General features: G+C 42.6%; 1 protein-coding gene across 3 annotated transcripts in view; it reads left to right on the forward strand.

The window, feature by feature from the left end:
• Positions 1 to 1006: 1006 nt before the first annotated feature.
• unc5cb (unc-5 netrin receptor Cb) overlaps positions 1007 to 12266 on the forward strand; it is a 109361-nt gene continuing 98101 nt past the window's right edge. For all 3 annotated transcript variants that reach the window (XM_071466836.1, XM_071466837.1, XM_071466838.1), the window contains exon 1: positions 1007 to 1635. In XM_071466836.1, the coding sequence (XP_071322937.1) occupies positions 1518 to 1635 (118 nt within the window). In that variant the 5' untranslated portion in view covers positions 1007 to 1517. The remainder of the gene's footprint in view (positions 1636 to 12266) is intronic.

Here is a 12266-nt window from a genome sequence, read left to right on the forward strand (position 1 = left end):
ATGCTATTATTACTTCTAAATAACAATTAGAGTGGCTGAAACAAGGGCGAGTGCAGGGCCCAGTCAGATAAATTATGCCTTCCTGTTCCAGTGCCTGCACTGAATTAATGACGATTTATGTTCTCAAAACACACACACTGACCAGAAACCGGAAGCACCTGTTTGTCATACACAGGGGTGGAATATAACGAACATTTTGCTCAGTACAGTACCAGACAAAATACATTTCCAATTTCTGCAACTCTACTCCACAACATTTCAAAGGGAAATATTTACTTTCTACTTCACTACATGCTTTGCTTTGTGACTCCTTATAATAAAGCAGTGTCTAGTTGGAGCTGTTTGTCATGTTTCAATTCCACCGAGGAGACCTGACCCATCTAAATGGATGGCTTTAACTCTCAAAGAGGAGGAATTCAAAATCAAATATTGGGGAGACATATAAGAATAAAGATTTGTGTATCTTTCTCTTTCCTCTCCCATTAATCATCTGATGACCCCTCAGATTTATCATGTGACCCTTTGCGGGAGCCCTACCCCTATATTTTTTAAAAATCATTTTATCTGTCACACTGAACACTTTACTGCAGAGCTACTATATTACTTTTATTTTTTATACTTTAAGTACACGATGCTTTTGTACTTTTGTGCAGGACTTATGCTTGTAGTGAAGTATTTTTACATTTTGTTATTGGTACTTTTAATAAAGTAAAATACCCCAGTGCTCACCACGGGCAATTTATACAACAATCAATACACTAAATACACCTTCCTATAAATATGTATTCAACTCATCAATGTTTTGTTGAGACTTTTTTTGTTGAGACTCTGTATTACATCAGAGAAACATGAATCCCACAGGTCACTTTGGGCCACTTGAACAGCATCTCTGACTTCCATCATCGCCGTGTACATTGAACCCAAGGCTTCTACGAACCGTGTACGTGATTAAGCACCATCCATTCCACGCTGCTGTCCGGGCCAGGTTTTGATACAGCGCCACCACTTGCCGGAGCACTTGGATTGGCTGAAGGAGCAAGGTAGCCCGCAGAGACGGCTCACAGTTCAGTCCCGTCAGTGGAGCGCAAGGCGCGGCGCACGCAAACAACACGGCTCCTGACGCTCGCTTCCACGCGTGGAAGGTGCGACTCACCGGAGGACTTAGATTTTTCTTTTTTGCCGTGGGACCGACCGGGGGCATGAATTTGCCATCAAGACATCGATCCACACTTCTAGACAAACCAAGTGAACCTTCCAAGGGAGAAGCGGACGGAGACAGATTTTAATGCAACATCTCCCCTTGCGGAGGTTCGATGCAGCCGCCTCTTGCTCCATAAACTGTCGCAGGTCGTATGTTTGCAGAAACACAGCGCTGGATATATTCCCTGCAGAGATATTGCTGCGCCCGGGGTTCGTGAGGGGTGAAAATTTTGGCTGTAGCGCACAACAGCGAGAGTGTTTGAGCGCAATTTCTCAGTGACTCGGACTTGCCTCAGAGCGGAGTTTGACTCCTCATCATGGGGTACGGTGCACACACTGACAGAGAAGGAGGAAGAGTGCCGAGAGCTTCCCCGGAGATGCTGACCGTGTCCTGGCTTTTGGTTTTTCTCCTGGCGGATGTCGGGGTGGCTCAAGGTAAACTTTAACGTATATTCTTGACCCATGAACTTGGTCTCATACGCTGGGGTAAAAGTTGTGTAAACTAAGCCGCAGCAGGGGTGGAGTGGACGGGGTGAACCACCTGAACTCAGTTTACTCACAGAGAAATAGAGTTGGTCCACCTTTTGGCTCTGGGCTTTATTAAAGATGAGAGGATAAATGCAGCCTGTAGCCTGTATCGGAGCAAGTAGGCCTGTAGCAGGCTAACACTCTCCCAGAGTAATGTGTGAGAAATTATGTCAATATGTGAGAAACTGTGAAAAGTATAAATGAACCCTTCTCTGAAGAAAAAAAAAAGACAGTTCGTTGACACCATAGGGAACATTGAAATACCCAGAACAGAGCTGGCAACAAAATCACCACTGTTTCATTCAATGGACTGAATATGGCTCATTTCAGCTGTGTTAGCCACAACTGGTCCTGTCACATCTGTTTCTCCAAGGAGAGAAATCAAGACTGTGCTGCTGTGCTCCAGACAGCTCCTGAGATCCCATCAAAATGAAACCAAAGCCACGTTCAGGCTGTTGTTTTATATTTCCAAAAAAAAAAACTAAACTATTGTCCTGCACTGAAGTGATGGCAAAACTGTAGGAGGTGAAATACAACATGTAGACCATTTTTTTTTTTTTTTGCTGTAATCATGATTCAGAACCAATTAAATCTTCCAGCCTTTCATTTAGTTTCAGATGAGAGGTTGAATTTTCATTCATTCACTTGGCTCCTTTTACCGTCCACTGAGCTGTTCAGTTGTAACATGTTCGACCAGTAACTCACAAAATCATTCATTCTTGGTCAGTATTGATTTGACACAGACATTGATTCAGTTCTTTCATCAGAAATAAAATAAGCACATCCTCAAGCTATGTAAGATAGTATAGCGCAGACCTTTTCTCAGAGGAGCATTTATTAGGACTGAATAACCTGTGCGTTTAAAATATGGAGCGGTGAAGTTTAGGAATTGGTCATTTTCATTTTCAGCAGCACGCCTCTGATATAATCAGTTTAATTCTGTCATTTTTTTAAAATTTCACTTTTAAACCGTCCGGGGGTTTTACTCAGCTTGTTTCCTTCAGAGTAGGGTCGTCCGTTGAAAGATGTTTTCTGTAAACCACGGTAGCCGTCAGTTCTGGAAAGCGCTGAGATAATGCCACAGCACCTGAAGCCATTTACTTAATCTGCTCTCTCCTGAGTGGGATTGTCTGTCAGACAAAGGGAGCTGGGGGGGGGGTGAGGGTGGATGTTCCCGATGTGTTTGTGCATGTGTGTCAGATTCCAAGTGTGTATGAGTTAAGGTAGGTGGTCTGTCTGCTCCTTCTGGAATGAACTGTGGCTGAACATCATGACAAGATGGAGGAAAATGAGCAGCTTTTTTTGGGGGGGGTTGCAGACAGACGTCTTACATGGAAAGACCTAAGGTAGATTTTTTTAATGGCCTAATATGTGTTTTTTTTTTTTTTTTTTGAAGGTTAAGGCTTTGCTGCTCATGCAAAAGTAACACAAGCTTAAATTGGTGGTCCAAGCACATAACCCAGACAGGGATGAGGTTCTGTGAGCAACCTTATCTAGCTGCTCCAGACCTTCATCTCGCTCCTACATAGTTAATGAGCAAAAGAGGGAGAGGAAGAATGAAAAACAGCACAGGTCCGGTTTCTGAAGGGCAGGGTGAGATGACATAATACCCATTGCAAAACCCCAGAGAGCCCTGTGTCATTGACTAGATGGGAATACGAACAAGGTCCTTCTCTGTCCATTAAGAAGTCGATACACTAGGAGAACATTGTTTGAGACTAATTAATGGGCCCCGCTATTTTTGGGCACTGATGAGCTCTACACATTTCCAAATCGCTGGAGAGTCACTTCTTCAGTGTGAAACTACTGGTGATTAAAGTGTCTCACTTACCCAGGCGCTCCTCATAACATCAGTCCCTTCCTGCAAATTTAGTTTTGGAGTCGTTTGAACATTTTTTTTTTTTTTTTGGGATATTTGTATATGCATTTCATCCGGCTACTGTAGTTTATTTTTACTCTTTGACTTCGCCTCTGAGAGGACTCGCTCTCATCCCATGGCACACACAGAAGTCAGCAGTGGGAAATGAGAGCGCTCATTAACCTGCTGAACTCTTGACAAAGGAGACAGGTTGAGACAGATATAAGCTGGGAGCTGCCAGAGAGGTGGCTGAGAGCTCCGTGACAGTAGCTTGATTGGAAACCCTCGGTGCAAGAACAGATGTACTTCTGGTGATTCCAGCTCAGCAGCAGAGCTGTTCAGTGTGTGCATGTTGTCGATGGGAGGATGTCAAGGTGTTATGGGAATACGTGGAATACTTTCTCTTAAAAAGGAGAGCATGTGAAAAAAGACTGGTTGAGATATTTGCAACACTTTTTCTTTCTGGAGGGGAAGAAGAAGAACGATGTAAAGACTGTTTCAAGTTCTAATGCTTGGATCCGAAATATTAGGATTCATTATACCTGAAACAGACTGACCAGTGAATCATGGAGAAAGCTACATTGTCTTTATTGATTTCACATATTGAATCTGCTTCAGGGGAAAGTAGAGATGGCTTTCAGGAGGATTTCTAAACCTTCATCAAATTGATACCTTGGAGATTCTCTTAGTATTAGGAAAACCATTCAGAAATTTAGTACATTAAATGTATGATGAGTTGAAGAGGAAGTGTGTTTCTTTATTGATTTCTTTTTTTTATTTTCATGGCTGATCTGTTATATGCACATAGATGTTGTTATAGTGCATCTCAGTGCAGTGGACTCTTTATTCACAAAGGGAGGCAGGTAAAAACACGTTTTTTTCATGCACTGGTCAGTTTTGAGATTTTGGGCTATTTTGATTCCATAACATGTTTTCTTTCAGACTAGTGGAACGAAAATGTCCAAAATACACATTTAGGTGTTTTTCTTATTGAACATTGTATATTTGTGTCAGTAGATTTCTTCTAAATTCACAACTCATGTTGTTTTAAAGCGTTTTCACTCCTGTGCAACGTTACGTTACGTTTCCTGTGTATCAGACATTGTGTCTATAAATAGTGGTTTAAAAAAGAAATATGTGGAATTTTGCAATACATATCTTTAACGGCTGTTTTCTCAAAATTAGTTTTTTCTCATGCTGAGCTAGAAATCTCCACTTCAGCAGCACACGCCAAACTTCCCAGTTTTATTCCTGTTTATATTCTGAAGGTTTTTACAGAGCAGCGTGTTTGTATATCATTCACAGTCTGATTTTATATAACATTTTATTCCTAAAAACATGGCGAAAATGAATTTTTTATGGCTGTTGACAGTATTTTCTGATGTATGGAGTGATAAAAAGAGAACCACTGCTGTAAAAACCTTTGACTTCAATATGTCAACAAAATGAAACAGGAATTTTGAACCTGGCTTCATCTGATGTTCAGATTTCTGTTTTGGAAAGTTATGCAACTTAGTGCATATTGAATCATATAATGCTAGAGTTACTATTTTAAGCAAAAAAAAAGAAATAATTGTCTTAATGTAAGTCATCAACTGAGGGAAATATCATGGTGATATCTGTAAGTTAAAATTTTAACCCTCGTGTCTTGCCATTGGTTCCAGCCCATGGGTGCTGGCCTGTTCACTTTTTCCACAGTGCTGCTCTTATGTCTCTCTCTGTCTCACTCACACCCGATGTTCCTGTCTCTGCCGCCTCTCTGCTCTCTCACGATGTGTCCTCTGAGGGCTGTTTATGGAGGGAAAAGTTGAAGGATCTTTAACATATATGGCCTTTGAAATATTGTGACTCTGTGCACAGTTAGACGTTGCTGTTACGACACTCCCTTTCAGACAGATCTGAACGCTGCTTTAACAGTGCAGGTAAAACGCGAATGTTATTTCTATCATTATAATTCTAGCAGGCTTCCCTGTGGCCTGACAACTGGCTCCTTGGGGGCCACTAATTTTACAACCACTGCGGTCATTCTATAAACAGGGCCTATATGCACAATGAGCACATTGTGCGTAAGGCGAAGTACTTATAAATTATAAATGACCATTATGATAGCGCTATGATAGCCTTTTCCTGCGCCCATGAGCTGACAGTACAACACACTTGCAGTCAAACAAATGTAATGTAATTGAAAGAAATTAAGATTCAGTAACACACTCCCCTACATGCAGGTGAAGGAAGAGGGCACAGTAAACAGTGTGTACAGTGTGGTCTGAGAGTGCGGAGCGGGATCAGAGGTGCATGCTGGTCGCTCGCCGTGCCACAGACGAGCATGGTAGCGAGTGATAATTACTGTGAAAAGTTGCTGCTGAGCTTGCTTCCCTGCTCCACTTGATGCCATATACTATTGTTATGAAAGCAAAAAAATATACACTGCGCTATTTTGAGGCTGGGAGCAGTTCTGGAGTCATTTGGTGAGGATACGTCTGCTGTGCTAGTGGAAGCAAATATTGTTACTGTCATTGTAGCCAGGAGTTTAGATATGCTGAAGTCATGAGTTCAGATTCTTCTTGTGCAACCAACTATTTTTTTTCCCCCAATTTGATTCATTTATTCAACAGTTTAGTTATGGCCGTGGTCTAAATGCTGCTTCAGCTCCCTCTCCTTATTGTCGGGAGAAATTCGAAATCCTTGTCTCATATCCAAGCCTAATTGAATACATTTAGCCTAAAATCAGTCAAATTTAAAGATATTTCATCTAACGAGCCCCCAGAAGCCATTATATTTAATTTGTGTGTATAATAACAGCGTGTAAACTCCTCCGCAGGTTGTTAAAACTCCCAGTAACAAAACAGCAGATATGATTTGCTGTCAACAACGCTCCTGATATGTAGGTGCCCTGCTGGTTCGCCCAAGCAATGTACATGTTTACAAAGTTTTTGTTGGTTACATGTAAACTTGACCTTTGAGGAGTGTAATAATGATTTCATGTTCCCATGTGCTAGACGCTCTCTTCCCCCCAGAGAGGAAGACGAAAAGACAGGGAAAGGAGTGCAACAGTAATCGTGAGAAAAGGGTGATTGCAAGGACACAAAAGAAGCAAATGGGACAGAAAGATTAGTGGAGAGGAGAGAGGGCTGGAGGTAGAAGGGGAGAGAGAGAGAGAGAGAGAGAGAGAGAGAGAGAGAGAGGGTGAAAGGAGGGTGAAAGCAGGGTGAAAGCGAGATACGGAGCGAGGACAGGGACAGACAGGGGAGAAAAGGAGAGTGTGTCATTAATCACCCTGGGTGACACTCTCAACTACAGGGGAGCTTCACAGTGCAACATTCACTTCTATTAGCAGTCCATTAGCAGAGCTCAGCACAAGTAGCAACACTTGACAGGCAGGTCTGTGCCAGAATGGCTGACCTATGTGTCTATACTGCACCACCTAGATAGTGTGTGTGTGTGTGTGTGTGTGTGTGTGTGTGAATTTTTGTGAGACTAGGGTAAGTCAAAGTGCACCATGGGACTTAAATTACTATGACATATATTTGCAAGTTTTGCTTTCTGGGCTATAGATGGCAAATGAAAAATAATTATATATATAAAAAAGTCGTACTCACAAGTACACTACTGGATGAGACATAATGATTGTTAAGATGATGATGATGGTGGTGGTGACCTGATTTCCTACCTGTGATATCCCCTCTGCCAGAAAATGGCTCTTCAAAGTTGAGATGGCTGGTGCATTAGAGGTACAGTCATTTGTCATTCAAAGGCTTGTTGGCCTCTCACGAGCCAAGAGCCCTGTGATTACAGGATCCCAGCCAAGGGGGGAAAGGGGGTGTGGACCACTGTCCCTGCTCTTGATCTACAGTTCATTTATGATTAGAGATCAGAGCCGACAGTCAGAAAATCCAGGGGGTAGTGGGTGAGGGGGGTCTAGAGAGGAGGACAGAGCCGAAGGGGGTGGAGGGGGGGGGGGGTGATTACGAGTTAAGTGGCCCTTCTCATGCCATTATAAGCAGCAGGGCTGACAGAGCACATCATGAGTGAGTATAAGTACACACTCCACTCCTGCCCTTTAATTTGGCATCATGGCCTCCCCCCTGGTGCTCAACCACTAATGTCCTCCTGCATTTTTGTGTTCCTAACACGAAATCAGTCAAGGACAAGTCATTACAAACACAGGTAAATAGGAATAACTATAAGATAGTTGGGTGATGGAGTTGTTGCTGTATTTTTGTTTTGCATTTATGATTACACTTCCTGATAATTTAGTAATACCTCTTATACGCTGTTCTTCGTGTTTGTTATATAATTGTGTGATAAACATCAGCATCACCACAATTTAACTGATGTAACCATCTGTGGACACAGCAAAAATGAATCTCCTGTACTGTTGCCATACATGTTATTCTACCTAGTAAAGAGGATTAGGGTGCAAAATAGACAGAGTTATGGGGGATCTGAGATGCTGCTGCAATGCTGGAACTCTTATGTATGCACACAGACACTATAAAACGCTCAAAGTGCTGATGAGCAGTAAAAGGCCGAGTTAGTGGGAATGCTGTTATTTCCCCAATGTCCTTTAACAGTGTTCCCTGCAGTCTTGGTTCCCTGGCCCAGTGTGGAGCACGGACCAGCCTCGTTAACTACTACATAGCAAGCACAGACCTAACATGGCGCAGCAAGACGGGAGAAGCTCCGACAGTACCCCGAAAATTTAGGCCAAGCGTGCGCTTCATGGAATGTGAAGGTGTGAGATAATCCTATCTTAACTCAGTTGTTGGATTTCAGTGGGACCAAGAAGCACCACTGGTTAGAGTTAGGGAAACTTTAACTTTAAATTTCTGCAAATTGGTTCACTGGGCCTAACACAATTACACCGTGTGATTTAAATAAAGTTGCTAAGTGCACATTTTATAAAGAATTTAAATTACTATACATCTGAACCACATCCTGTTTTGTGCCTACAGGCTACGCTCACACTGCTATGTTTTCATTTTAAAACAGTGTTTTTAAACAAAAACAATCTCCATCCATACAATGCAACCCCGGAGCTTTCAAACTAACATGGGGCCAGCAGCGCTTCCAAAAGTGTCCGGTTCAGGCGCTCACTGTGAAGTGGTGTACACGCCAAGCGAAAATGTAACAAAAGTGATACATTTTAAAACTAAAATGTAGTATGTGAATGTAGCCACAGTATTGTAAACAACATTTTCATTTATATTTTCATTCATTGTCAGTCATTGTATGTAATTGTAAAAATGTTGACAAAGAAAGAGGGTATCCCATAGCCATTTCCCCTAAAGGAGTGAAACTAAGCTAATCTCATCTACAAACTGTACATACATAAGTCACGAACCTTCAAACAGCACACAGGCATGAAAACAGCATCCACAATTTACTGGTTAGAGATAAAAATTCGACAAGAAAACGAGCATATCCTCTTAATGAAGACATTATATCTTTAATAGATGATTGGATCATTCAGAGACAGATTTCTAAAAACAGTCTCGAGCATGAATATCATCATTTCAAGGTGCACTTTCAATCCTCTGCTCTGTCGCCGCCGGGGCACCTTTGATGTTAAAGCCAGGCTATATGTTCAGGTCTGATGAGAAAGGCCAACATACCACTGAGGCGGTAATGAGCGAGATGATATCAGTGGTGACTCATAACACCTGAGTCACACACACAGCGTGGAGGCTTTGGCAATCACCTGAATTTTCACGTCTCTATGGAAATCCAGCACACTCTCCAGAATGGAAATCCAGCTGCTGTCTCTCCCTCCATTCTGACTCTGATTGACAAAGCTAAACCCTTAATCCTGGCTTTGCCCTGTCTTGTGCTCAGAGCCGGAGCTTCACTAGTGGAATGGGACTAAAGCAAATCCATGAAAGCCCTCCTGAAGAATAGGAACAATATTCATCTGTAATAAGTCATTTGCCAAGCTGGCGCGTATTTTGTTAAGCCCTCAAGTGGATAGATCCACACATTTTATATACCTGCAGACTGAAACGTTGGCTTCATTTTGTTGCCGAATGTGTCACATCTCTGCATTCTGAAGAGGAGTGGTGGTTTCCAGACGCTGCCCTAATGTCTGGTTGGGAAAGGGTTGTGGTCTTTGTATGTCAGCAGAACAGAGAGAGGGGTAAGGAGGAAGGGAGGAAGGGAGGAAGGGAGGTGGGGAGGGGGAGGTGGGGTATGGGAGCCCTGGTCCCGGCTGAAACATGAGCGCAGGAGACCCACGCTCCCCATTTCCTGTCTCCACTTTATCAGCATCTTGCTCTCTGTTATTTCTGTGCTCTTAAAGCATCCAGTGAATGCCTTGCCACAGATAAATGTTTGTTCCTCCTTGTCTTTTTATGGGGCTCAAATGAGGGACTTTATTTGCCCCCCCTCCTTCATTCTCTCTCTCTCTTTTTTTTATTTTTTTTTGCTCCATTCCTGTGTCTGCTTTGAGATGCCACAAGAGAAGTTATAGCCTCTGGTTTACATTACTACTCCTTAAAGATGGGCTTGGGACGCCTAAAAGGACAATGCTTGTGCTTGTTCTTCTAAAGGAATACTTTTTTACCAGACATGAGAGAAAAGGCGGGTGGTTCAACTGCACCACATTTGTGCTTATTTTGTTAGAAATAATTATTTCCACCGTAGATCACTCAGTAAGATCTGGGGAATGAGAGGTTATACTCTTTTGAAAAGAAACTCATTCTTGTGTCCTTAACGGTCCACACTCTTTCTCCTCTTATCACCTCGTATAATATTTTCATTCTGACTCATAATTCAGGGAGCTTCTGTTTTCTTAGCTTTTTGCATGAGCATAATGTTGTGTATACGTGCCTGTGTGTGTCTTCACTGGTGGTAGTGTGTGTGTGGGTGTGTGTGTGTGTGTGTGTGTGTGTTTATTCAATAATAACAGAGTCTGAGAAAGTCTGTTTCAGATAAATCTGTGTGAATACCAGACCATTCATCCCCAGGAAATCAATCTTTCTCATAATTCCCTTCATTTTTCTTCCATCTGTTATCTACAGAGCTGCCAAACAGACTTTTAAACAGAGCAGGCCATTACCAGAGGGCAGAATTAAATGTGTGTCAGAATGCCAGCCTGTAAAGTTGTTGTTTTTACTGAGTTAAATGAGGTGCTAAATTAAAGCTTCACAATTGGTATGCACTGTTGTATGATTAATCCCTCCACTAACCCTCCATGTACTCCTTTTGACAAGAGCAGAGAAGAGTCGAAGTGTGTGCTAAGAGTCAGGGATGTTTAAAGAAATATGCTATTGAAATCGTGCTTGACTGTTGCAGGCATGTGATGAATGGGTGTTTTTGTCCCTTTTCTCTCTCTCTCTCTCTCTCTGTGTATGTGTAATTACTCCGTGCAAGTCTCAGCAAACACTGTGGAATTCATCGGCAGCATCGTGGAAAACATTTTGTTTTTCCACAGTCGGAGTTAAGCACCCAACCCCACCACCATCGCTACCGCCAAACACCCGCCACCAACCCAGACACCCTACTGCGTGACCTCCTTTCTTCATTTTGGGCTTTGTTACTGTGAGTCCAGTAATAGTTTGCAACCCGAGATTGCTGTTGGGTGTCAGCACTTTCCTGTGTTTGTACAGCGTGTGTTTGTGAGACTGCGTGTGTGCCATATCTCCACGATCAGTCCCCGGTGACCTAAGTACTGGCAGACAGTGTTTAACTGGGGCAAGCTCAATGGGTCTAATTTAAATGGGGCCCAGACAGAAGCCCCACAGTGACGGGTAACTTTACGACTCCTAACATGTAAAGCACACTGTCGAAGCTGCTACAGTTGGTGCGCTTGCCAGGGAAGACAAACTGGAATGTATTTTTTCTTCCTCTTCGGGAATCTGTCAGGGAATCCAAAAAGCGCTACTAAAATCTGCCAAATTAGGAGGTTCCATGCAGAGAATAAGTGACTGTGTCGACTTTGATTTGTATGCATTTTACATTTAAAGAATACAATGGAGATGAGGTTGATAACGGCGGGAAGCAGTCTGTGCTGCTCAGAAAGTTCACTGCTGTAAATGTCAGAATTATTAATGAGCTCAAAGTGTCAGTCCCTGCTTGTCCTACACGATGTTCTAACACAAAAGGATTGAAGAAAGTCAAGTATAGCTGCCCTCACATTCATAATATTTCTGTATTACGATTCATGCACGTCTTCACTGGCTGAACGTGTTCTTACTTTAATACATTAGGAAAGATGTACAGTGCAATAGATGCAAATCCTCCAAACTGTGTAAGGGATCGGCAGCAGAGGGGAGCTTCCAGCTGTGCGTTTGCACCTTTCAAGGAGTTAACCAAACAGTAGGCAGAGGGTGAATAATGGATGCTGTTGTCATGATTGCTCTGAAATGCTGAGAGTAAGAGGGAGAGAGAGAAGTTTTTCCTAAACCAGGTCAAACGTTTGAATTGGCCCTATTTTGTATACAGAGGAGCGTTCTTGCTGGAAATTTCTACCGCAAACACAACTCTTGTTTGCTGTTTAACCTCCACAGGCTCTCAATGCGTTCAGGCATGGAACCCACAATATTGGTACAGACACTTACTGTGGCATGTACACCTCGGTTAGACCTTCCTAAGCTGCCTGCAGATTAGAACAAGCCCTAAGTACTACCCCAACAGGAAGGATCCATTTCTGCATTTACAAATACCTTTTTAAGCTGACGAATTC

Source organism: Trachinotus anak, unplaced genomic scaffold (genome assembly GCF_046630095.1).
Source record: "Trachinotus anak isolate AG129_WGS33_773 ecotype Australia unplaced genomic scaffold, CSIRO_AGI_Tana_v1 ptg000028l, whole genome shotgun sequence".
In the NCBI taxonomy this organism is placed as follows: Eukaryota; Metazoa; Chordata; class Actinopteri; order Carangiformes; family Carangidae; genus Trachinotus; species Trachinotus anak.